Source organism: Tenrec ecaudatus, chromosome 1 (assembly GCF_050624435.1).
Source record: "Tenrec ecaudatus isolate mTenEca1 chromosome 1, mTenEca1.hap1, whole genome shotgun sequence".
Lineage (NCBI taxonomy): Eukaryota > Metazoa > Chordata > Mammalia > Afrosoricida > Tenrecidae > Tenrec > Tenrec ecaudatus.
Window position 1 is genome coordinate 133,779,105 of NC_134530.1, and position 24,991 is coordinate 133,804,095.

At 39.5% G+C, this 24,991-nt stretch overlaps 2 protein-coding genes across 2 annotated transcripts in view; one reads left to right on the forward strand and one right to left on the reverse strand.

Annotated features, from left to right (window-relative positions):
* Positions 1-804, reverse strand: part of SASS6 (SAS-6 centriolar assembly protein) — a 43,633-nt gene extending 42,829 nt beyond the window's left edge. Inside the window, exon 1 of the mRNA XM_075558780.1 lies at positions 555-804. Coding sequence (XP_075414895.1) covers positions 555-619 — 65 coding nt within the window. The 5' untranslated portion in view covers positions 620-804. The remainder of the gene's footprint in view (positions 1-554) is intronic.
* On the forward strand, positions 284-24,975 carry TRMT13 (tRNA methyltransferase 13). Its single transcript, XM_075558808.1, has 11 exons — positions 284-1,103; positions 6,269-6,315; positions 6,403-6,469; positions 11,035-11,097; positions 12,043-12,112; positions 12,245-12,351; positions 12,710-12,877; positions 16,671-16,743; positions 20,713-20,787; positions 22,079-22,502; positions 22,811-24,975. Exons 1-11 carry the CDS (start codon positions 945-947, stop codon positions 22,989-22,991), a joined length of 1,434 nt encoding a protein of 477 aa, XP_075414923.1. The 5' UTR covers positions 284-944; the 3' UTR covers positions 22,992-24,975.
* Positions 24,976-24,991: the final 16 nt, after the last annotated feature.

Sequence of the window (24,991 nt, forward strand, 5' to 3'; positions counted from 1 at the left end):
AGCGCTCCATCCACCATTCATCCTTGGGCCGGACTTCTTCCCGGTCAAATGGGGAGAAAGCCACCGAGCCCGCCGCCACCCAGTCCAATCCGACTCGGGGTGAACCTATGGGCCAGGGTAAAACTGTCCCCGAGGTTGGAAATGCTCACCAGGGCAACCAGCCTCATCTCGGTCGCACAGAGCAACTGGTGGGCTCGACCCCGCCACCGTACGGACTGCAGCCTAGCGCTTAACACACGGCGCCACCAGGTTTCCGCCAAACGGGAGGATGGGGCGGTCACCTCCACGACTCCGTTCCGCCGCGGGATTTCTAACGTGAACCGGAGAGGGGCCGGCTTCTCCTTTGTTCACCAACCCGGTGACCTCCCGCCTGCACTCGCCGACGTGGTGAGTGAGGAGCCCGGGGACGGACCCAGCTGGCCCAGGCGGGTGCTCTCCGCCGCCGGACCCGCCCCACAGCCAGCGGCGGTCCGTGCCCGCCGGCAAGACCCGCCATCTTTCTCCCTCAGCCCGACCCCAACCGCCACCCGCCAGCCCCGGGGCGCTCGCCTCACCTTTCTTCGCAGTCTTTGCACTTGACCTGCAACGGGACCAGTTGCTGGAACAAAACCTGGCTCATATTGAACCGCCGCCCGGCTCGTGCGAGGGAAGGGCCGGCCCTCCAGCGCTCGCCGGGAAAGCGACGGCGCCCTCGGCAGGTTTGAGTTTGGCGCCCGGCGCCCGCCGAGGAGGCGGGGAGACGGGAACGGCGGAGGAGGTTTGGCCTCTCCCAGCCGCCGTCAGCTCCTTCCGGTTGCGCGCAGAACGGACGGCGGTTGCCGTGCTTCCGGAAAGCAGCGTGGGTTTGCGGCGGGACGCCGGGCGGCCACGTGGGTTCCGGGAACCAGCGCTGAGGGAAGCCGGCCGCTCCGGCCGTCAGCGGCGCCGGAAGTGAGTGCTGGACTATGGCGGCTTTTGCACCGACGCCGCAGGCAACGGGCTTTCCGACTGAGGGAAGATGTGGTTACTACGTGGCAAAGAAGAAGCGATTCTGCAGAATGGTGGTTGCAGCCGGGAAGCGGTTCTGCGGCGAGCACGCTGGAGCTGCGGGGCCTGGCGCGGAGGTCGGCTTTTCATCCTGTCCTCCCGAGCGGCGGCGGGTGGCGGGTCCCCGGACGCCGCTCCTCCCGCACCCAGAAATGCCTGCTGTCCCTGGATGACTTGGTTTTTCTTCTCCCATCGCTGCCCTGTCCTCTCCGGGGAACGATGGCGAGGCCCAGCAACGAGCAGTGTTTACTAAGTAAAACGCAGCCGCGACCCACCGCCCTTGGTCCTAACTTGTGGTAATGCTGGGGTTGCGACTCCTTCAACCTCCCCTGCTGATCCCCGCCCATCTGTGCCAGTGCGCGTGGCAGTTTGGCAGTCACCCATCGACGATCCCACGGGTTCACTGCGTTCTAATAATTGTTTCATAGGTGATAACCAGTTCTTGTGAATGCGGTTCAGAGTAACTAACAATGTTATTAGACCTCCAATAATACGTAATTATTATATCTCCAAGTTTTAGAAAGCAACATAAAACAAATCTGGGAAGGGGGAGAATCGACTAAGGACAATTATAGAAATTCTCTCTCCTTGTAAGATTAAGAACAGAATGCATGTAATTGTGATAGATGGTCGTTATACATATTGTCAAGCAATATATATTTGTATTTATGTATCCTTTCATAGGAGATATGTGTGTAAATGCGATGTAAGAACGAGAGGCACTGCTGTCTGACTGCAGAGGATTAAAAGAATAAACCAAGTAGAGCAGCAGCTAATTTTTGCTTCCAGAATGTACAGTATTATTTACATTCATTTCCTTTGCTAGATCAATGGTTTATCCTTTTAGCGAATACCCAGTTCAAATAGGTCCCTTGAGCCCTTTCATCTACCGTTGCCCATCATAACCATGGCCATGCTTCCTATATTGATTTGACTGCTCTGGGTACAGAGAAACAAACTGAAGCAAGAATGTTACTGTGTTTGGAATGTGGGAGATCTGGAACTTAATCATGTGAACTCTTAGAAGTACACCAACAGTTGTACTGGGTGGCTTTTTAAGAGACCAGTAAAGATCTGTTAAAAGAAGAATTTTTTTTTCCTCTGCTACAAGGTCTTAAATGTCATCTTACCCAGATGTCTGGTGACTACAGATGGTGACAAGTAGGAAGTGGGTAGATCATTACAAACTGATTAGTATTCCTGGAGGAATGACATAGTGCTTTTAGTCCTTTGAATAAAATATGCAAAGCATTTTCCACCACTGATTTGATTTTGAATCACCGTCATCCTACTGAATATGTAAGTTTCGATGCAGTAGGGTGTTGTATTTCAATCCTTTTTAAAAGGTGTCACAAATTTCCGGTGATAGTATCAATTGTGCTCATATCCTGTTTGTTCTCAGCTGGGGTGAGTTTGACTCCCATGGGGCAGTTAGCAATGTCTGAAGATACATTGGTTGTTACAACTGGGGTATGTCACTGTCATCTAATGATTAGAGAGGGTTATGCTGGTAAGCATCCTAAGGTACACACACCTCACCCTTGCAAAAAAAATCTTCAGCCTGAAATCCCAACGTTGAAAAGTCCTGTTTCTAAACATAAACAGTAAATAGAAGTAGTACTCTTTCATCAAGTCATGGAGTTAGAATTTGAGGACTACAGTAAAGCATTTTTTAACATCAAGGTTAGATTTTAGAGCTAGCACCCAAAAAAAAAATAACAGGTCAGAAATTATTAGAAATTCATTTAACTTTACCATGAAATTCAGTATACCTTGTTTCATGGGTATCCTGAGAATGACATCAGACAAAGATAAACTGAAGAAAAGATATTAAGAGCCAACACTTAGTATCTCTAGATGGTAACTATTTTTTAAATTTTTAGCTCAGTTTCTATATATCTTAACTAAGACATTCTCTTTAAAGTAATTTTGACTAAGGCAATTTAGATTATGGTCACAGAACTAGAAACATTGAGGAGAACAAGTAGCAAAGCAGGCTAGCTAATCTGTGTTCTCAACTATTATACTGCCATATTACATACAGATTCACATGCAGTGTTGGGTAGAACTGACAAACATTCATTTTCCTTTTTACCCCTATTGTATAGACTGTGATAACTCAGTTTTCAAACAGCTCCAAGCTCAAACTTCCCACTACTCAAACAGCAACGTTTGAAGAGAAAATAAATTTGCTGGGTGTTTGTAACTGCTCAATAGTGGAACCAGAGATCCGACACCTGAAAAAACCTATACAGAGTGAGAATTAGTCATGTGTTACTTCTCACTTCCACACAAAGGGGTGACCTTCAGTCTAAGCTATGTTCCCACTCAGACAACATACAACGGGGTATCTCCCAAAATGGAATTTTTTTTTGCAAAGCTATGTACCACATATACTCATGTATGAGCCGAGTTTTTCAGCACATTTGTAATGCAGTTTTTGTGGTAAAATTAGGTGCCTCGGCTGATATTCAGGTCGGCTTATAGTTGAGTAGATATAGTATTTATATTTACAAACCAACCTTATCACCTTCAAATAATTCTCTATTACACTTAATACACTTGTCAAATCTGCAATTCCATTCTTGGAAACATTTTTCAAACTCATCTGTTTGGATGGTTGACAGTACCTCCCTCTTTATTTTCTTCACCTTTTCTACATTGTCAAATCACTGCCCTTTCGTGTCCCTCTTCTGTCACGAAACAAAAAGAAGTGGCCAGAGCAAAGTCAGGTGAGTAAGGTGCACAGGGTAAGAGGCATGCTGATTTTGAGCTGGCTCACGGGATAACTATACGCAGGGGCATTGTGGTAGCGAAACCAGTCCCCCATCTGCCACAAATCAGGCCCTTTTTGTCACACACCGTTATGCAGTCTTTTTAGAGCCTCCAAATAGAAAGCTTGATTTAACAGTCTGAACTGGTGGAATGAACTCCTAATGCACTATGAGTGGGCATTTTTATTCATTCGGGAAGTTGAAGGATGTCCAGAATGAGGTTTGTCATCAGTCAACATTTCACCATTTTTGCAATGAGGAAACAACTTGTTCACTGAGTTTTTCCCCATAGCGCTGTCTTTGTAAGCTGTGTTCAACATCCCAACAGTCTGCAGCATTTTTCCCAAGCAGGAAACAAATTTTCATATCAGCATTCTATTCTCTTCAGTCAGCCATCACAAAAAAACGAGGTTTGAGCAAAAACTGCTCTTATGGAAAAAATTCACTGTGACCAGAAAGAACCTCCTTACCGACACCACTGAGTATCCTAACTCGGAGCGAGTTGCGCAATGCTTGTACTACAAAAGCTCTGCTCTACCCAGCGCAATTCTGGTTTGTTATTTTGGGTGGGGGAAGGTACCCCCTCCCCTAGGCTTGTATAATACATTCAAACATTCATCACTGTAGGGTTTTTTGCTCTTTATTTGTGTAAACTAACTGGCCCCAAAGAAAGTGATACTAGCAGGAAAACTGAGAACCATGAAATCATTGCAAACTTTAATCAGGTCACCAATTGTCTGATTTGGTGAATGAATGAGAGATGTTTTAAGTCAACATCAACGTGTTTGATGAAAAAAGTGTGATTAAATCAACCAATGTAACAACTGAAATCATTAACCACGAAACAAAGAACCTAGACCCTTGAAGAGCTTGAAAAGTAATGTTAATTTAAACAAATCAGAAATAACCTGATGACAGTGGCAAATCCAAGTCAGTGACATGAGAAGAACAAAAGCCTCCATAGTGCTTTAAAGTCCTGGATAGATGAATTTATCAGTGTACTTTTTGGACCTCAGAGCCAATATTTTGGCTTCCTATTATTTCTTATGGAAAAATGTTCGGATCTCAAACGTTTTGCTGTTTAGACACAAATTAGGAATGAATTGAGTTCTACAACCAAGGCATCACTACTTACATGCATGTACCGTATCGAGTATAAGCCTACTGGAATATCAATCTATGAAATCTCATTTTACATGAGTTTCCAACTAATTATTAGTCAGAAGCAAGGAAAATTAAAAAAAACCTCTAGGAGAAATACACAAGAAACATTTCTACATGTGAAAAAGAGTAGTCTCAGCATCTGCACATCCCACCTAGTGCACCCCACTGTCAGCCTTGAGCTCTGATGGGCTCTGTCATTCTTCACTGAGCAGATGAAGTAGGTTAAGGTGTCTTTTTCATCCACTGGAATAGACCTACAATGGCAACCAACTATTTCAACAAGTTGTGCTTTATTAATTCCTGGTCTGGTTGGTAGCTTGAAGTGTCTCTTCTATCTTCTCAGTGTATTTACTTGTAATTGGTATAACTCAACCTCTGAAGTATCAATATCTTGAACAGGTGAATCACCTCCATCATCACTTCCCTTTCTCTTCTGTTTTCAAGCAGAAATAAGTTTTTATGATAATCACAAATGTAAAGATGTCTTGCACTGTCGTGGAAAGTGGCCATGGTTGTCTCACCGCGCTTCCTGGCAGGTCCTTGGGGCAGGCACGCAAAAAGAAATCCTGGTGGCTGCCAGGCGGCAGATCTCAGTGCTGCACGCACATTTGGGTGCTGCCACCAGCGCTCCCCACGCGGCTGCTGGCCTGGGCTTCAGTTTCCCTTCCGCTGGAGGAGAGTTCCACACGGTGCCCTGGCACAGACCTAGGCATCTGGTTCTGGGGGCACAAAATCCAGGCCAAACACCAGCTCTGGCAGCAAAACAAAGGCACCTCCTACCAGAGGGGGCTGTGGGGTTGCAGGGCCCCCGGGGCAGGATCCCCTTTTAGATACTACTTTTCAATAGTGAAAAGTCGAGAAACCCATAAAATAATGGCCATGTCGACGTGACAAAAATTGTCTACAGTATTGTCTTGAGATTTTTTTTCCATGCTAACATCGCTATATATTAATGATAAATCTATTTAAATTGGCAGCATTTATTTTTTGTAGATATGTAAAATATTGGCCAATGTTATAATTGATACTATCTTCAACTAAAAATTCCATTTGTAGACATTCTCTAACCACTTTGAAGGCTATATAATACCCTTGTTTGTCCAAAATAACTTTAATGATTATTCTGGAGTTTTTTTGTTAAACATTTTCACCAGATTCCATCAGTTTTTCCTTAGGTTGTTTTAAGGTAGTCTTATCTGGTTTTAATGATGTTCAAACTTAACATGATACAGAAGTTATACCTGATGTCTACATGTTATAAACTTCATTTACCTTAAGTAAATGTATTTCTTTTGTTTTATTAGGAAGAAAATGCTAGAAAAAGAATCTTGTGTCCTTTAGATCCAAAGCAGTAAGTATGGTTCAAATAACAGTTTTGCTGTGCTAGAAACAGTAATTGCCACCTATCTCATTTTAACTTATTTTCTCTTAAATTTAGCACAGTATATGAAGATCAACTAGCAAAGCATTTGAAAAAATGTAACTCAAGGGAGAAACCAAAACCAGTAAGTGTTTGATCAGTAAAACTGAATGATGGAATATGTGGTATGTAATATTTGTATATACTTAGTAGATTATAATGGTGAATTCTTTACAAGGCTTTTACCTCAGAAGACTTATTTTAATAAAATACATTTGATGATAAGTATCAGACTATAAATCCACATACAATTTTAATTCAAAAAATAGAATTGTATTCAATGTAACTGTTGCTCAGACAGTACACTGGACAGAGAGCCATAATGAACCTCTTCTGGCTTCCCTATTGTCAGTAGGCAGAAGTTAGACATGCCTCCACCCTCCATCCTTCTTAGCTATTCTGACACCATCTTTACTCCCATGATACTCTACTTCTGTGCAATGGCTTCCCAGAACTCCCACACAATACTGACAATTAAGAGGATTATCAGGGACGTTGCAGGTTATCACAAGTCTAAAACAGTAAACAGTAAGGTTACAGACATTGGTTCACAGCAACACCTCTCCTCAGCCAGCAGCCAAGTCATCAGCTGCTCATCCTTGGCCTCGACCTCCGTGGGTCAGGAGGCCAGCCGAGTACCCCGCCTCTCAGTCCCAGAATCTTGGCACTGCTGCTCATGGTCTCCTTGCCTCTAGGCTTGGCCTAGCTCCTTTGTTCTGTCCCATGGTCTCTGTGCCATAACCTCTGGTCTCAGCCTCCTCCAAAGAGTTCTCAAACATGATTTGCTGATGGCTCTTTCTTGATGGAACTGGGGTTTCTCTGTGTGTTCTTGCTTCTGAGATGGCCCATTCTTGATGTGGAAGTGTAGATTTTGTCTTTTAGAAGACCATATCCTCAGTCACACCCTCTACTAAGGTCTTGTTGCTCGATACCATTGAATCAGTTCTGACGCTTATAGTGACCTTAGACACAACAGAATGAAACACTACCAGGTCCTGCACCTCCTCACAATCACTCCCACAATTGTGCCCGTGTTGTGGCCGCTGGGTCAATCCATCTTCTTGAGAGTCTTCCTCTTATTCACTCCCCCTCTACTTTACCAAAATGATGTGCCTTCTCCAGGGACCGGTCTCTCCTGACAACATGTCTAAAGTGTGGAAGATCCTTGGTTCTAAGGAGCACTCTAGCTATATTTCCAAGACAGATAAATTTGTCATTTAGCAGCCTGTAGTACTTTCAGTATTGTTTAGCAAGTGAGGACTCAGAATATAGTCCACCTTAACCCTGTAACAGAAAATTCCCTCTAAATGGTATTATAACCACAGACATAGAGGTTAGGATTTACAATGGATTACAAAGGGGATTATGGCTACAGAGGCCATATTAAGTAATTGACTACATTTTACATTCAGATAATAAGTTTACATTTTATCTAAAGTAAGGCCACTACCATCAAGTCGATTCTAACTCATTGTGACTGTATAGAGTAGAGTAGAATTGTCCCATTGAATTTCTGAGACCTTACTAATCTTGACAGAAGCACCTGCCACATTGTTCTCCTATAGTGTGGTTGGTGGGACCCCTTTTGGCAACCCAGGTCTTGAACCACTGTGCAATTAAGACTCCTTCTTAATGTCTACTAAATATTGTTTCAATAAAATAAGATTGCTGCTATTGGGAGCTTAAACAATTAAAATAAGACGACTATTTAATGACATCAATGAAAGAAGTAAGTACTTATGATCAGAGCTCATATTTGGCATTAAACATTAAGGGATTCAGAAAGTTTTCTCACTTGCTTGATACCCACCCTCATGAAGAGATCACGGAAGATGTGGGTGGTTTTGCTAGGCATAGTGAAGAAACTAGATAGTACCCTGCTATCAGAAAGAATAGTGTCTTTAAAAAAACAGATTAGTGTCTGGGGTCTTAAAGGGTTCTCTTCAAATATACAGCCATCTAAGTAAGGTGTCATCTAAGTCCACATGGAAACACACCAGCCTGTGCGATCTAAGGATTGTACATAATAGAATCTAAATCTGAAGGAGGGTATGAGATCAGAGATTAAATTGTGTACACCCAGTTGGAAGAACACTTTGGATGACAGTGGATGCCATGGAGTAAGCCTCTGGTGAATTCCCTCTGACCACAGCAAATGGATGTGAACAGTCTTGTTATTAGACAGCAGTGTAGAGACAATTATAGTAGCTAGAGTTAGGTTAAAATGTAATATCTTGTTTGATCTCCATTTTGGTTCATTTAAAAGTTGTTTCACTCTGAAAATAAAAACTGAAGAGGAAATGCATGTGGTTTCTTCTCTATGCTTTGTATATCTTCCTTCTCCCTAGTAGGATCCTTCTTCCTTTTCCTTGCCTCAACAGGACTTAGTCCAAGTGTTATTTCCTCTGGGAAGCCTTTCTTTCTTTTTCTTAAAGCAGTTTTACTGGCATGTAATCCACATGTCATATAATTTAAATAACTCAGTCATATCAAGAATTGTACAATCTTTACCATTATCAATTTTAGAAGATTTTCTTTCTTCCTGTTCTCATTGTTAGTTGCTCCCCATTTCCCCCTATCTTCCACCACCCTGCCCCCAAGAAACCATTGTTGTTTCTATAGATCCACCCATCCTGGATTTCATATGCCGAAAACATACAACAACAAAAACCAAAGAAACACAAAAAGCTAGCAATAATTAAATAAAATACAGAAAAAGCTCAATAAAAAGAGGATATTAAAAACTAGAACAATTTTAAAATTAGTCAAAAGGGGGATCAAATGATGAGGTGTTAAATTTTAGCCTAATTGCTCTGCCTTAATCCATTTTCCAGTGCCTTAGGATAGGAGGGCTGTTCAAACCCTGGTGCCTTAGCTGTATTTCAAGATAAAGTGGCTATCATGTTGGCTAGAGCAGGTATAGAGTGTTTACATCATTGTAGAATGTTCTAATGTGCTAGTCTAGATCCTTAAGTATTTTCTGTCTTTGAAGATTAACTTTGAAAGATCTCATGTAAATTAAACAACATAGTTTGACAGAACCTGTCCTTTTTGCAATTTTTAGTTAATATAAGAAACCAGATATACTCTATTGTCCTACCTCTATCCTTGTTTTTTTTCATCTTCCTGCTTGTCTAATAACTAGCCAAGTGTAGTTGTTCTTGTGTAATATTTTCATAAATATCATAAAGAAAAATGGCAAGTTCCCCAGTCTATGCTATAGACAAGTGAAAACTGTAATAAAAATTACTAATGAATTTCATTAGACCTTAATTACATATTCAAACAACCATCGCATTAGTTTGTAAGATCCATGAACACCCAGACGTTCTCATTTCTCTGCTGTGCTAAACCCCCAATACCTAAAGCAAGTCAGAGGCCATGTTGTTCTTGTTGTTGCTGTTAGTTGTCTTTGAGTGGGCTCTCTCATGTAGTATGACCCTGTGTACAACAGAGCGAAACATTGCCCAGTCCTGCACCATCATCAATGTTGTTTTGTGTTTCAGTGCACTGATAATTACTGATTAAACTAATTTTTACTGATTGAAATTTAATCAATTTTGTACTAAAGAAATTGGTAGAATTTTTCAAACTAATTGAAATTTAATCAATGTCAGTTGAAAGAAGTTTGTAGAATTCGTCAGTTGCTTCATCAATCATTTTCATAGTGCATAAGTTTAAATGATAGTCATATTTAATGGTCTTCCTTGTAGGCGTATGCGGAGCCCTGGTGCTGTTGTGGTTACACAATGGGGTACAATCCCTAAGGGCAGCGATTTGAAACCATGAATTATCAGTCTCGGAAACCCACAGAGGCGTTCTACGCCATCCTGTGGGGTTGCTAAGAGTCGGAATTAACTCAATGGCAGTGAATTTGGTTTTTGGGTTTTTTTGGCATATGGGTATTTTCCTGTCACAAGCAGCATTTTACTTCAAAACACATCTTGAAATGTTATTTTTGACAGTGAATACAATACCATTTCTGTTATATGATTGTATGTTTCAAAATGGCCAGTAGTAATCTGTTTCAGTTCACGAAGACCTAGGATATTGAGCTTTATATGTGCCATTTCATTTTTGAAAGTTTTCTATATTCAAAGTCTATATATGTTCTGATTATTAATGGATGCTTACTGCTGCTGCTTCTCATTTTGAGTCATGCTCCCTTAGCAAAGAAAGACCCTGGAAGCTTAGCTCCATTCATGTCGTTAAGGTTGGCTCTACTTAGAGAGGTAGTTCTCCCCAGTCTCACTTTGATACCTTTCACCTTCAGGCACTGTGTCAGACAGGGTCCTACTGCTGTTTGTAAGGTTTTGAGTGACTGTCCTCAGAAGTGGACTGCCTATATTCCTTCTCCCTAATTTGTTCCTAGTCTGCAAACTGCTGACTCCTTTCACCCTGGGAGATTCCGCTGTGTTTGCAATGCTCGGGGCATAGCTTCCAGCACAGCAGCAACACACAAGCCACCACATTACGACAACCTGAGAGATGAAGAGAGACCATAGCAGGGTTTAATGATTGATAATTTAATGAATGAGAGATGGTATAAAATGGTATTACAGAAAATGAGAAGAAGGGAATATTGAGATTTTTGCTTAATTTTTGTGAGCTCTTTAATAACAGAATCGTTATGTTTTTGTTTTTGTTAAGGAGTTCTTTATTCAAGATATTAATGCAGGCTTAAAAGATGAAACAGAAATACCTGAACAATTAGTAAGTACATTGGCTTTATTTTTAATTTTAAAAGGGATTTGTAAGCCACCTCCATTTGTAAATTAGCTGTGTTCTAACTTTTGCTTGGAATATGTTAATTATTTTCAATTTAGAGTAGACTTTCTTTTAGACTCAATGTTATTACTGATGATTAGTTCTCAGACTAACTCATAATACAATATGCTTCTGGGTCCTCGTTTGGTTCTTGAACCCTTTGAGCCTTGAGTTGCTCTTGACCCTGAGGAATTCACGGGAAGTCCCATGCAGATCCTGAGAATCAGCAGTTGACAGTACCATGCCGCTTATGGAAAAGGCCTTTGCCAGAAAGAGAACTGCTGTGAGGAATAGCCTCTTGGGGAGGTTGGTAGCGTTTATAGACACACACATTGATAGATAGATAGAAAGATACATTTAGATTTATATACCTGTAAACAAATGCATGTAGAAATATATATGTAAAATATTCATAGATCAGATAAGGCTTACATAAAGAAGTTTAAAATAAATGTAGGTTGGGGTCATGTTACTTAGTTTTATTGTTGTTGGTTTTTTTAACATTTTATTAGGACTCATACAACTCTTATCACAATCCATACATGTACGTACATCAATTGTATAAAGCGCATCTGTACATTCTTTGCCCTCATCATTTTCAAAGCATTTGCTCTCCACTTAAGCCCTTTGCATCAAGTCCTCTTTTTTTCCCCTCTCTCCCCGCGTCCCCCTCCCTCATGAGCCCTTGATAATTTTTAAATTATTATGTTGTCATATCTTGCCCTGTCCGGCATCTCCCTTCACCCCCTTTTCTGTTGTCCGTCCCCCAGGGAGGAGGCTACATGTAGATCCTTGTAATCGGTTCCCTCTTTCCAACCCACTCACCCTCCACCCTCCCAGTATCGCCCCTCACACCCCTGGTCCTGAAGGTAGTTTTATTGTTTTATATAGGTCCCCATTTCTTCTCTACCAGAAGAGCAATTAGAAAACTTAATTGAGAAATTGAGAAAAGCAAGTTTAGGTAAGTCTGCCGAAAGTTGCAAGCTATATTATTCTAGATTCATTAAATGGTATGTGAGTAGATAATTTGATACATTGTTCAGAGTCTTATGGTTCTGTGCTCGATGGCTTAAGATGCTTATATTTGGCACAGGTTTGAATTCCACTCTTAAAGATCAGAGTATGTCCCATCCAGTATTGCATGATGCCCTTAATGACCCCAAAAATGGTGATTCTGCAACCAAGCACCTGAAACAGCAGGTATGCCGAAGCCAGAGTGAAACTGCTGAATGACCTTTGGTTCATTAGTAAAAAGCTGAATTTTTATTCTTCTAAACATAATCATTGTTGAGATTCTGTTTACATTAGCATTTTATAAAATACAAAACCCTTTCCATTAAAAAATATATGTATGTACTGCTTTTGGAATAGATATATTTCTGAGTACTGATAGAAGAGAAATGAGTTAGTTATTTAAAAAGAGAAAAATTGAAAATTAAAAAACAAATTTCAATGTTAGCATGCTGCCTTAACTTGCAGATGTAGAAATTACTTTATTTTCCCATTTGACCCCAGTATGTTTGTTGTCGTTTATAAAATAATCCTGTGAAGTTTTCAGGCTTCTATTATAGGTAACATTGAAAAATTAAAGTTGCTTGGTCCAAGAAGATGCTTTGTTGAATTTGGAGCTGGAAAAGGGAAATTATCTCATTGGGTTGATACTGCCTTAAAAGATGCTGAGAAGGTTCACTTCATCCTGGTAGAAAAGGTGACCACAAGATTCAAGGTAAGCAAATCATTACAATATACTAGTAAACTATTTTTCTCATTGTTTTTAAAATAATCATATCCAGGAACCTGTCTCTTAAAGAAAACAAGAAATTTTGTGTGTGTAATTTATTTTATAAGGAGCCCTGGTAGAAGAGTGGTTACAAGTTGGGCTGCTATCTAGAAGGTCAGTAGTTCAAAACCAACAAACACTGTGGGAGAAAGACAGCGCTTTCTACTCATAAAAAGTTGCTGTCTCATGCCTATCTAAATAAGATAGGCAGAATAAACAATCCGGAGGAGAAAACAACAGGATTGACAGTTTGGGGGGACATGGTAGAGGGGGAGGCGGGAGAAAGAAAGGGGGTTGTCAACAAACCCAGGGGCAGGAGAACAACAAGTGATCTAAATCAATGGCGAGGAGGACGTAGGATGCCTGGTGGGGCTTGTTCAAGGACAATGTAACCAAGAGGAATTACTGAAACCTAAATGGAGGCCAAACACGATAGTGGGACAGAGGAAAGTAAAAGGAAATAGAAAGAACTAGGAGGCAAAGGACATTTCTAGAGGTCTCAATACAAGTATGTACATATGTAAATATATTTATAATGATAGGGAAACATCTCTGTGCATATACTTATATGTTAAGTATTTAAGCAGCAGACGGACTTCATGCAAGAACACTTTTTCTAATAACCCGACATTCTTGGATGCTCACCTTCTCCACACAATCACTGAAGACAAAATGGGTACATAAGCAAGTGTGGTGAAGAAAGCTGATGGTACCCGTATATCAAAAGGTATAGCATCTGGGGTCTTAAAGACTTGAAGATAAACAAGCAGTCATCTAGCTGAGAAGCAACTAAGTCCACATGGAAGAAGCACACCAGCCTGTGTGATCATGAGGTGTCGATGGGATGAGGTATCAGGGATCAAAGAAACAGAACAAAAAAATCATATCATTATGAATGAGGGGTAGGGCAGAGTGGAAACCCAAAGCCCATCTGTAGACAATTGGACATCCCCTTACAGACAGATCACAAGGAAGAGACGAGCCAATCAGGGTGCAGTATAGCACCGACAAAACATACAACGTTCCTCTAGTTAGTTAATGCTTCCTTTCTCCTACTATCATGACCCCAGTTCTACCTTACAAATCCAGGTAGACTAGAGCATATACACAGGTATAGATAAGAGCTCGCAACATAGGAAATCCAAAACAAATAACCTGCTCAGGACCAACAATGAGAGTAGCAATACCAGAAGGGTAGGGAGAAGGTAGGGAGAGGGGGAACTGATCACAATGATCGACATATACCGCCCCCACCCCAGGAAGTCGAACAGCAGAAAAGTGGGTGAAGGGAAATGTAAGATATGAAAATAATAATACCATATATACTCGAATAGAAGCCAACCCGAGTCTAAGCCGAGGTCCCTAATTATTCCCTGGGAAACCAGAAACACTGATGGACTCGAGTATAAGCCCAGGGTGGAAAATGCAGAAGCTATTGGTGAGTTTCAAGAATCAAAACAAATGAAAATAAAATTACTAAATATTGAGACACCATTGGGGTAATGTATTTAAATATTTATTTTAAATAAAAAACATAAAAGGAAAACAAGTCATTTAACATTAGTAAACCAGCACAGTAAGTGGAAAATAGGTTCAACAAAAACAATAAGGTATCAACAATGATACCTTAAGAGTACTATTCCCTGAGTTCAATCAGCAACCAAGCTAAAATGTAAAGAGTTAAGATACTTCAAAACTGGATTCCTCATCATCATCCGTATCCCAATGCAGAGCTTCAGCTGGTGTGAGGTCATCATAGACGCTGTCCTCACTGAGATCTCCGTCATCACCATCACTGCTGTCATTTTCATACAAAGCGCAGTCTTCACTGCCATCCATAGCATTACTAATACTACATTTCTGGAAGGCACATCGCACCATGTCTTCTGGAATGTCTTCCCATGCATCTCGAACCCACTTTGCTATTAACTCTATGTCAGGATTCGTGAGATTTCCTCCTTTTGCTAGTCGGGCTTGACCAGATGACATCCATTCATGCCACTGACCCATGCATAAGCCAAACCCCAGTTTTTCAGCAAATTTTTTTGTGCTGAAAAACTCAGCTTATAATCGCTTCTCGGCCTTTTGGCTAAGATCAAGTGTAGAAAAACTCAGCTTATACACAAGTATATATGGTAATTTGTAATTTATCAAGGGTTTGTGAGGGTGGCAAGGTGGAGGATGGAGGAGGGGGAAATGGGCTGATACCAAGGGTTCAAGTAGAAAGAAAATATTTTGAAAATGATGATGGCAACATATACAAAAGTACTTGACACAATGGATTGTGATAAGAACTGTAAGAGCCCCCAATAAAATGATTAAAAAAGAAAAAGAGTTGCAGTCTCAGAAACCCACAGGGTAATTCTACCCTAGCCTGTAGGGTCGCTATGACTCTATGGCAGTGAGTTTTGGAGGTTTTTTTTTGTTTTGTTTTTGTTTATTTTAAATTGATTGTAGGTCTTTACTATTTCTAACTGATGACTTAATAGAAAGTGAATTTTTTAAACTAAATTTTGTACAACAATGATCTGAGTTCTTAAAATTCACAGAGACTGAAAAATATGTGAAAAGATTTACAGTTAAAAGTCTTGAGGCTTAATCCTACTTCTGCCACTTACTAACCATTCATTAGTAAACATTTATTGCGATAATGCCAGGTATGGTAGTTATTGTGTATATAAAGCCAAGTAAGACAAGTTTCTTGTCTAGGACTGATGTCTAGAAAAGAGGGCCAGACAGATACATTAGTGATGGTTGTAATTACCAATACTTGGGTAATTAACACATGACCAATTATGCCATTACCCAAGTAAGACATCAGCTAAACAGTTCAAACTGTTGCCGCCGAATGAAGAGGAGGGAAAGAACATGAGAAATATTGGAACCACTCAAACAAAGCCTTACTGCTCTCCATCAGTGCTGACTAATCGGACCCTATAGGACAGGGAACTGCCCCTGTCATTTACTTACAAAGCTCTGTCTTTCTCTTGAAGAGTGGCTGGTCGTTTTGAACTGCTGACCTTGCAGTTAGCAGTCCAACTCATAACCACTAGACCACCTCCTTTGGAAGCCATAAACTTGAATTACTAGTATTCAATGGGTGTAAGAAAAGAGATAGTTTTATATGACATGTTTATGGTTTGAGTGACTAGGTAGTACCCTTCACTAAGATGAGGAGTATAGGAGAAGGAAGAACAGATTGTGATTAGTTCCTTCTGAATATGCCAAGTTTGAAGTTTAAGTCGAGCTCGAATCAACAACTGGGATGTGTCTTCCGATGCTGCTCAAAGAACGCTGGGCCACAGAAAGAGATTTAAAAGTCATAGGCACATGGGTATAGATTGGCATAGTTGCGATCTTTCAGGGAAAATAAGAAATGGAGAGAGCCCAAAATAGTTATGACAGCCTGACAAAAGGGAACCGGAAGATAATCATAAATAAGTCTCAACATCTGTGAACCCCATCCAGTCCCTTTGTCAATGAGTCAGGAATTTTTGAATTAAATGAAATATATAGAGTTAAAAAAGCTTCGAGCCCTCTAAAATATGATATTATTTTGGAATTTTTCACCCAAGAATATAGTCTTAATTTTTTTATGATTCTACTTTTAATACTAAAAATGAGATAAAAGCTTTGTATTTGCTTTGAATATTGAAAACCAATGGAAACCTTCCATTTTTATAAAGTTTTTTCTTAACATAAAAAGTCATTGTTATAATGTGGTTCTCTGTTTGTGTAGGTAGATGGTAAACACAGAAAGGAAAATTCAATGTTTGAAAGACTTCAAATTGATATTCAACACTTGTGTTTGAGTAAGTTGCATAACTTTCCGTTGCTCTACCATACGCCATTACAAGTTTCAAACTCACAGTTGCCTGGAAATGTAACCATGCGGAACTGTGCCTCAGAGAAAACAAATTGATCCATTGTTGAGTTAAAAGTATTATGTGTAACATTTACTTAAAGGTAAGTTGAATTAGAATTAAAGCTATTTTTTAATTCTTTTTCTGTATCAACTAGGAATGAAATATTATATTAGGAAAGAATTTTAAAAGCTTGCTATTAAAAGGCCCTCTTTGTTTTTAGATTAATTATTGAGCCACTTCATATCAAAAACAAATAGCCGCCTGCTTCATGTATAAGAGGCACTTGTGAGAATTGGAAGTTTACAAAGGAAATATTCATATGGAATCACTCTATATGTGCAGTCCTCGGTTATATTCTTTACACACCATTTTTATTTTTAAGTGAAGAGATTATACACATGTCTTTACAGCCCATTCTACCTACGAAATTTAGTCCAGCTTTGTAAAGCAACCCAGCATTAGAAATACCCAGCATTATATATAAATAGCTATATTTAAAATAATTTAAAAGATATACAAGGGTGTCACACAGTTCACGGACATTTCCCATTGTCTTTCTGTTGCATTTTCCTAGAAAGTTTTAAAGCCCTCTGGTATGACTAGTGTCAGAGATCCTAAGCACATTTTTATGTTGTGTGTGAGATTCTTATCAGCTCTCCTGAACTTAGCCTCCCCTGTTTCTTGAATAGTTCCACGTCTCTCTGTACATGCATGCACCTACCTCACATTGTTAAATACAGGAAAGAATAATTAGTAAAGGAAAATTTGAGCAAATTATCTACAACATACATTAATACTGCCCTTTGGAACTTGTATTAATTTCAAAAAATCTTTCTCTCGTGCTAAAGACATACCCAGGCATGTAGCTACTTATGAAAATATGGATTCTCCTCACTTTTCTTCCCTACTTCATTTGCTTCTTGATTTTTAGACTAAAAGACTTACTTACTTAATTGAAAGTAAATATTTAAAAAATAATGATGGCAACATATGTACAAATATGCTTGATACAATTGATATATGGATTGTTATAAGCATTTTAAGAACCCCAATCAAATCTTCTAATAAAATAAAAGATTAGAGACTTGCGATACCAAACGCTCAAATAGAAAGTAGATGATATAATTGATACATGGAATGATATAAGATATGTAAGAGCCCCCAATAAAATGATTTTTTAAATTTACTTAATACCATCCTAAGAGTGATAAAAAAAAGTTTTGAAAGGAAATGAAAAAATAATAATAAATTATCAAAGGTTCATGAGGGAGAGAAGGAAGGGGAGGGAAGGGGGGAAAGTGAGGAGCTTATACCAAGGGCTCAAGTAGAAAGAAAATGTTTTAAAAATGATGATGCCAACAAATGTACAAATGTTCTTGACACATGGATGGATGGATGGATGGATGGATGGATGGATGGATTGTGATAAGAGCTGTATGAGCCCCCAATAAAATGATTCTTTTAAAAAGGAGTAAAACATGCTATTTAGTTAGGGGATTTCTCCTTTTGGGGTTGGAATTTACTGTTGCTCATTTAGAAGAAAAAAATAATAGAAAGTGTATTAAGTTCACTACAGAAATCCTTCCCATTTTTCTCTTTGATTTTTATTGAAATTTTGAAATTTTAAATGTATGCAGGTAAAAGAGTCAAATACGCAAAGTTTGTTATAGAAACAGCTCTCTCCATCCCTCTTATTTCCCTCTCAGTTTTAGAACTGAATTGCAGTTTTTCCCTGTGAAATTTCTATTGTTGGTGTCTCCTGGTGGGCATGATAGAGGATGTGAGTGTTGTGCCATTCTCTGTTTGCTGTTCATGTCTCACAGTTGAAGGCAGGATTTACTGGTATCTGTCTCAGGTTGTACGGGAGTGGGCATTTGCCCTCATTTAGAAGGTGGGGCTGCAGGAGATGTGGGCATGGTTAGGCCATGTGGACACAATTTTCTCCTTTTGGGAAAACAAAGAAAAAAAACAAACATAGCAAAAAAGAAATTAAGAAATAAAAATAATTTCAAAACAAAAAACAGCAAGGAAAAGTCATTAACTTTTTTGTAAAATGAAGCATAAAAATAAGAGAAGCGAAAATAGAAGAAAAATACAACAAAACTAGGGAGAGAGTAAAGGCAACATTAAAGAAGACATTAGGGGAAAAGGGAAGGGGAGCAAGAAAAGCAGAAGAAAATAAAGAGAGAAAGGCAGAAATATTCGTGGAAAGGAATAACAAAACAAAGAGAGTAGAAACTTTTTTCAGGGGGCGGTGGGGGGGAATACTTGGTGTAGGGCAGTACCCTCTACAGGCCAAGAAACTCAGAGGCCTAATAGGGGCACGGTGTGAGACACCCAGTCCTAGATGAATGAAGTTCCTGCCAGTCTGTATGTTGTCTGTGGTCTGGACACCCGATCTGGAAGTAATTCCTGCCAGCTCATCTGGTGGCTGAGGTCAGGGTACTTGTTCCCAGAAGGAATTCTTTGAGGCGCAGAGGGCAGCTAGGGAAAAGATGTCTGGTTTGCTCGCCCAGTGGTGGCAGAGACCTGGGCACTGGCTTGTGTACTGGTCTGATGAAGGGAGTTCACATACCTCAAGACATTCGATCCATGTGTGTCAGGGGAAGCCAGCCCCTAACACATCATTACGGGTCCGGTAGGGGCAATTGTACAGCGATAATAAGTAAAGATCTTAGTAAAGTTATAGAGAGCATGAGAGGTAGAAGTATTGAAATAAATGGAGTCAGACACAATTGATGGTAGCATGCTCACCTCAGCCCCGCTTGGTAGTCATGTGGAGAGAGAGAGAGTTTAATACTAGCCCAGGCTTTTATATTCTCTGGGGACATGCAAGCCCCCTAATTACAGGTGAAGACATAGGTCACAGGAAGGGATTGTGCTATAGGTAATACAGTAATGGCAGGAGGTGATATAGGGGTATCCACGTACTAGGAAGAGGAGGGATTGGGGGGGTATACGTGTAGCAAGATGGGCGGATTCTAGATACAGGATGGCAGCCTAACTTTGGAGCTGGTTTGACCTGTTCCCTGGCTCAACCAGTATTGGTAGGGTGTGAATGCTTGGTCTTGGTCGCAGGCCTCGGGGAGAAATACTTCATTGTCCCCAGCAGCAGGGAGGCCTACCCTGTAGTCTGATGACTAACTGCCCTCAGTGAGGATGTCTGTAAGCGTCTGACCTCCCCGCACACATGTGGCCACAGCTATGACCTCAGATGAACCAGGGGCTGACTGCACAGGAGCTGTCATCAGAAACTGCGTGGGTGAGAGGGGTCTAGCAATACTTCTAGTTCCCAGGAGGGTGGAGGGCACAAGTAGGACCCCACTTTTCTCTGCCAGCCCCCAGTATACTGGGCCATGTTTCGATTGAATGCTGCTTGCAAAAACTACTTGTCAGACTAACCAATAATTCACCCATTGTCTTTTCTCACCACGTTTGTTCAGCTTCTTTTCCTAATCGGTATTCAATTTACTACTGTCTATCCTTTGAAACTCAAGGTTACAGGATGATCATCCATAAGTTTCATTTAATCTCTTGTGTCTTGTTGCAGAGGATGTATATAGGATACCTGGTTCGTTTGCCATGTTGGCATAAGTCTTTTAATTTTACAGAAATACTATTTTCAGAACTATGAATAGCTAAGAGAATATCTTATTCCTGATCATCAAGATATATTAAAAGTCCTATTTGTAGTTTTATTTGAGATATTAATTATAGCGTTTTATACTATTTTATGTGTTGACTATAGTATTCATATAAAACCTTCTGGTAGGGAAATATTTTAATCCTTTATCAGTAAATACATACTTAGCAAAATAAATCTTTGAGGGGGTCATAATGATTTCTTTTTTGTAGACCACATATTTACCTTATCTCACAAGGAACTAACTAAATTCTTATTTCTCTTTATTTCAGACAAAGTTCCTTTGCTAATAGAAGAAAAACTACCTGTGATAGGAATTGGAAAGCATCTGTGTGGTGTGGCAACAGGTATGTAAACAGACCAATAATGTCAATACGAACATTAATTTTTAGCCTAACATGGCCCCAATCATTGAAATAGCCTCTTCTGAAGAATTCAGATGACTTATTGTTTACAACTCATTCGTTTTCATGATGTACTGTCTCTGTGCAATCTCGATATTTTTTTTGCAGGATGATTGAAGAGTTTTTGTGGGTAAATATTGTGTGATGTGCAACCTCAAAGTTCTTTGGGTTCTGTTTCAAATAAAAAAGTAAAATAATCATTTATAGAATTTACAGAAGCCACTCACTTTAGAAAACCTGCTCAGAGAAAACTCTGAGCCCTCTCCCACTAGATAGCTTATATTTTTCAAATGTCTGGGAAATTTGCGAAGAGAAAAATGTTTTGCAAAAAAGTTAAGATACCTTATTTTAGCACTTTCATCCATCAGATTTAGCATGTAGAAAATGAAAATAATTGGCCTTTGGAATTAGATAGTCTAGGACTTACCTGTGTAATCTTGTCATAATATTCTTTAGGTCCTACAACACTGACATGCAGTACTGAAAACACCTCACTGCCATTGAGTCAGTGCCACTCAGAATGAGCCTGCAGAACAGAGCAGAACTACCGTTTACCGCTCTGGGTTTCCAAAAACTCGCTCTCTGCGGGGATGGAAAGCCAGATCTTTCTCCCAAGGAGAAGAAAGGGCAGACCCTAGATTCATGATGGCGGCGTAACTTTGGCCACCCTTGGGTGGGCTTGACCTCTCTGGGGTCTACTACAAGGAAACAGACAACTACTATCCCTATCAGAAGGGAGTGGGTCCTACTTGTTGTGGGATAAACAGAGGTGACTGCTTGCTCTACATGGCTGATAACCCTTAGGGAGAATAACCCCTGATCTACTTCTGATGACCTCCAAGTGTATAGTCATTCGCAAGCAGCTAAGTTTGGTATATATTTGGGGGAGACAACGTGGGAGAAATCCTTCTGTTTCCCACAGATAGGTTTTTCTCCTATACAAGTTGTTTCCTCAGCCAAGAGTCAGAGAAATAAGAGCCAGTTCAAGTTTTCCAAGTTGTGGATCTTAAGCTTCAGACAGTTTCACTGGGAAAAGTGAAAAGATAATGAGAAAAAATAGCAAATCAAAACAAAACTGATAAATTCTTCATTGATTTTTATAACTATAAAGGAAGTTAAGTAGTTTTGTTGTGGGTTTGGTTTGTTTGTTTGTTTAACACATTGCTTAATACATGTGACAAGTACTTATTTATAAAGATGATGTGGTTGGGGGACCACAAAATTGTGTTTGCAGATCTTGCATTACGCTGTTTGGTTGAAACCTATGCTGCCGGTTGTGAGGAAAGGAATGAAGAGCCTTCAGCCAAACGCATAAAGAATGATAAAGCAGAAACAGAAATGAACACTTTGGCCAAGGAAGGAAATGAGAAAAATGTCCCAGAGAAGTGGACCCCTGTGGCCGGCATTGTTATTGCACTCTGTTGTCACCACAGGTGTGAGTGGAGACATTATGTGGGCAAAGAATATTTCAGGGCCCTAGGCCTTGGAGCAGTGGAATTCCACTATTTCCAGCGAATGAGTAGTTGGGCGACTTGTGGGATGCGGAAAACACCTTTGGAAGTCTCAGATAGGCCCGCCAAGAGAAAAGATAATGACACGGAAGAGCATGATGGTGACGGACACAGCATCACAGACGAGAGCACTGATGGTTTACCTGGGTAAGTGACGACTTATGTAGCACAGAGCATTAAAAGAGACACATTTTATTATGATTGTACTTTATTTGTAGATGAGCATTATAAAGATTTATTCATTAAAATATATCTTGTAACTAATTTTAGGGTAAATTATATACACATTTTTTACGGTCATACATATATCTTAGAATCATAGAATGTAGTGCCATATCTGTGCTTAATATGTTGTGGGTTATATAAGAGCTCATTAAATAGAAGTGACTAAAATTATTTTTTAATCAATGTTTATAAAATTTTAACATTGTTTTATGTGTGTTTACCTGATGTAGGTTTCTTACTGTTGGAGAAAAGAAGAGAATAGGGCATCTTTGTAAGTTGCTGATTGACCAAGGCCGAGTGCGATACTTGGAGCAGAAGGGATTCAGTCCTGCTTTACAATACTACACAGACCCTCTCGTGTCTTTGGAAAACGTCCTGTTAACAGCACTACCAAATCACTCTTCACCATAAACATTCACCTAATGGATATGACATTTTGAACATCTGTCTTTCTTTTTTTAAAAAAGCAGCACTTTAAATTGTATGTTTTATATTCATGAAAATACAAATATCAATAGCAGGTAATATGAACTTAAAAAAAACAACGTGTGCCTCATGAAGCTTTGATTAGTAATTGCTTTGTTTTTCACTTCAAAGTCCAAGCGTTTGGGAATCCACCAAGTTAAAGTAGTCCTCTTCAGCGGGAGTCCTGAATTATATTATCTAGCAGCATTTACAGAGACTGGAAAAGTTGTCAACAGTTCACTTGGTTCCCTGAAACACATATAACGTGTCAACATGTAACCCTCATGTTAATTTTCTATTTGCAATGACTTTGGAAATTTCTTTTTATTTAATTTTTTTAAATTTCTCAAGTTTTGATAATGATCAAGCATCCATTTTTAATAAGGACATTCCGAGAATTGGACATATGTGTAGATTTTTTTCTCACTGCAGATGGAAAGGTTGATGACTTTTGAGTTTTCTTTAAGTGCAAAAAAAGTTCAAAATTGGGCACAGTCAGTAAAACCAGAGCCTTTAGTTATCCAGAGCCTTACCTCTATCTATATTGCGAGAATATGTCCATGGCAAATACTGAAGGGATATTTTTAAGGGAGAAAAAGGTAATTTTCTTCCTTTTAATTGGATGATTATCTGGTTAAAGCCAATTAATCAGATTATTTATAGGAATAATTAAATACAATCTTGATATCTCAAATCTTTTAGCAGGCAGTGTGTATACATACAAATGTAGGTATATTCTCTCCTTTTTAGCAGAATAATCAGAAATAAAATAGAAATGGGTAATGAAACCAAATTTCCTTACATGTAGGTTTTAATTTCATGGGTGTTATCTATGCATGGGGAAGTATTAATCTCAAGCATAAGATTTAACTGTTAGTCTTTTTATATTTTATCCTCTATTTGTTTTTCTTTATTTGTAAGATTTATCTTTACCTGTTGGTGTACGTGCCAACACAGTGGTCGAGAATTAATGTTAGCAATTATAGCAATATTTCTGTATGTCATGGTTACATAAATTATAAATGTTTATATTATAAATTAGAAGCCTAGTCCTTTGGGGGAGGGGGCTAATCCATTTAATTAGTAATATTTCTAGTTTAATATTTTATGTCTTGTCAGACTGCCTGGTTCAAATCTCAGCCTTACTATCTCTCAATTGTATGATCTTGGGCAAGCTACTTAATCTCTCTGTGCCTCAATTTCCCCCTCAAAAAATGGAGGTGATAATCATACCTACCTCTCACAGTTTCTACGGACACGAGAAACTGAACCTGTTGCTGCCAGCTCAATTCCAACCAGTGACTGTAAGGACAGAGCAGCATTTCCAAGACCATAATCTTGGAAGCAAACCGCCTCCTCCTCCTATGGAGTGGCCCCTGGGTTTGCACTGGGACCTTTGGTTAGCAGTTCAACACTTATCCCCCAGTGACGTCAGCATTCCTTAGCCTTTGGCTAGCACATGTACGATGCTTAAAACCGTTCTATGTACAGACTGATAACCTAAGAAATGTTAACTGTAAGTAGTAGTAATTCATGTATTACTTTTAATAACATAATAGGCAGTCTTTAATATCTCCTTGTTTAAGATGTTTTTCTATTTAGTTTTATGTAACAATAAAGAATGTTAGTGTGATAATTTTTTACTTGCTCAAGACTTTGAACAAAAATATAAATGAAGATGGTAATTATGCAATAGTAAGGCTGATTTTATTTTTTCAAGCAATGTTGATTTACATTATACAGTTTATTTTGCATTATTTAACCATTTGTGCTCCGTAATAAAAATAATCTATAAAAGGTATAAATTCAGTTGTATTTCATGAAACACGCATATCCACATGCAAGAAATCTGTCAACACAGTCCTGCAGCCTGTCTAATCTGTTAGGTCGCTGGCAATGACACCCAGTACTTGGGAAGATAAGTTTGTCCTTCAATATATTAACTT

Excerpts from the sequence above, each read along its gene's own strand:
- TRMT13 (XM_075558808.1), top strand. The coding sequence starts at position 945 with ATGGCGGCTTTTGCACCGACGCCGCAGGCAACGGGCTTTCCGACTGAG. Across the intron at positions 1,104-6,268 it reads CTGCGGGGCCTGGCGCGGAG|GAAGAAAATGCTAGAAAAAG; the intron begins GTCGGCTTTTCA and ends TTGTTTTATTAG. Across the intron at positions 12,878-16,670 it reads AGGTGACCACAAGATTCAAG|GTAGATGGTAAACACAGAAA; the intron begins GTAAGCAAATCA and ends CTGTTTGTGTAG.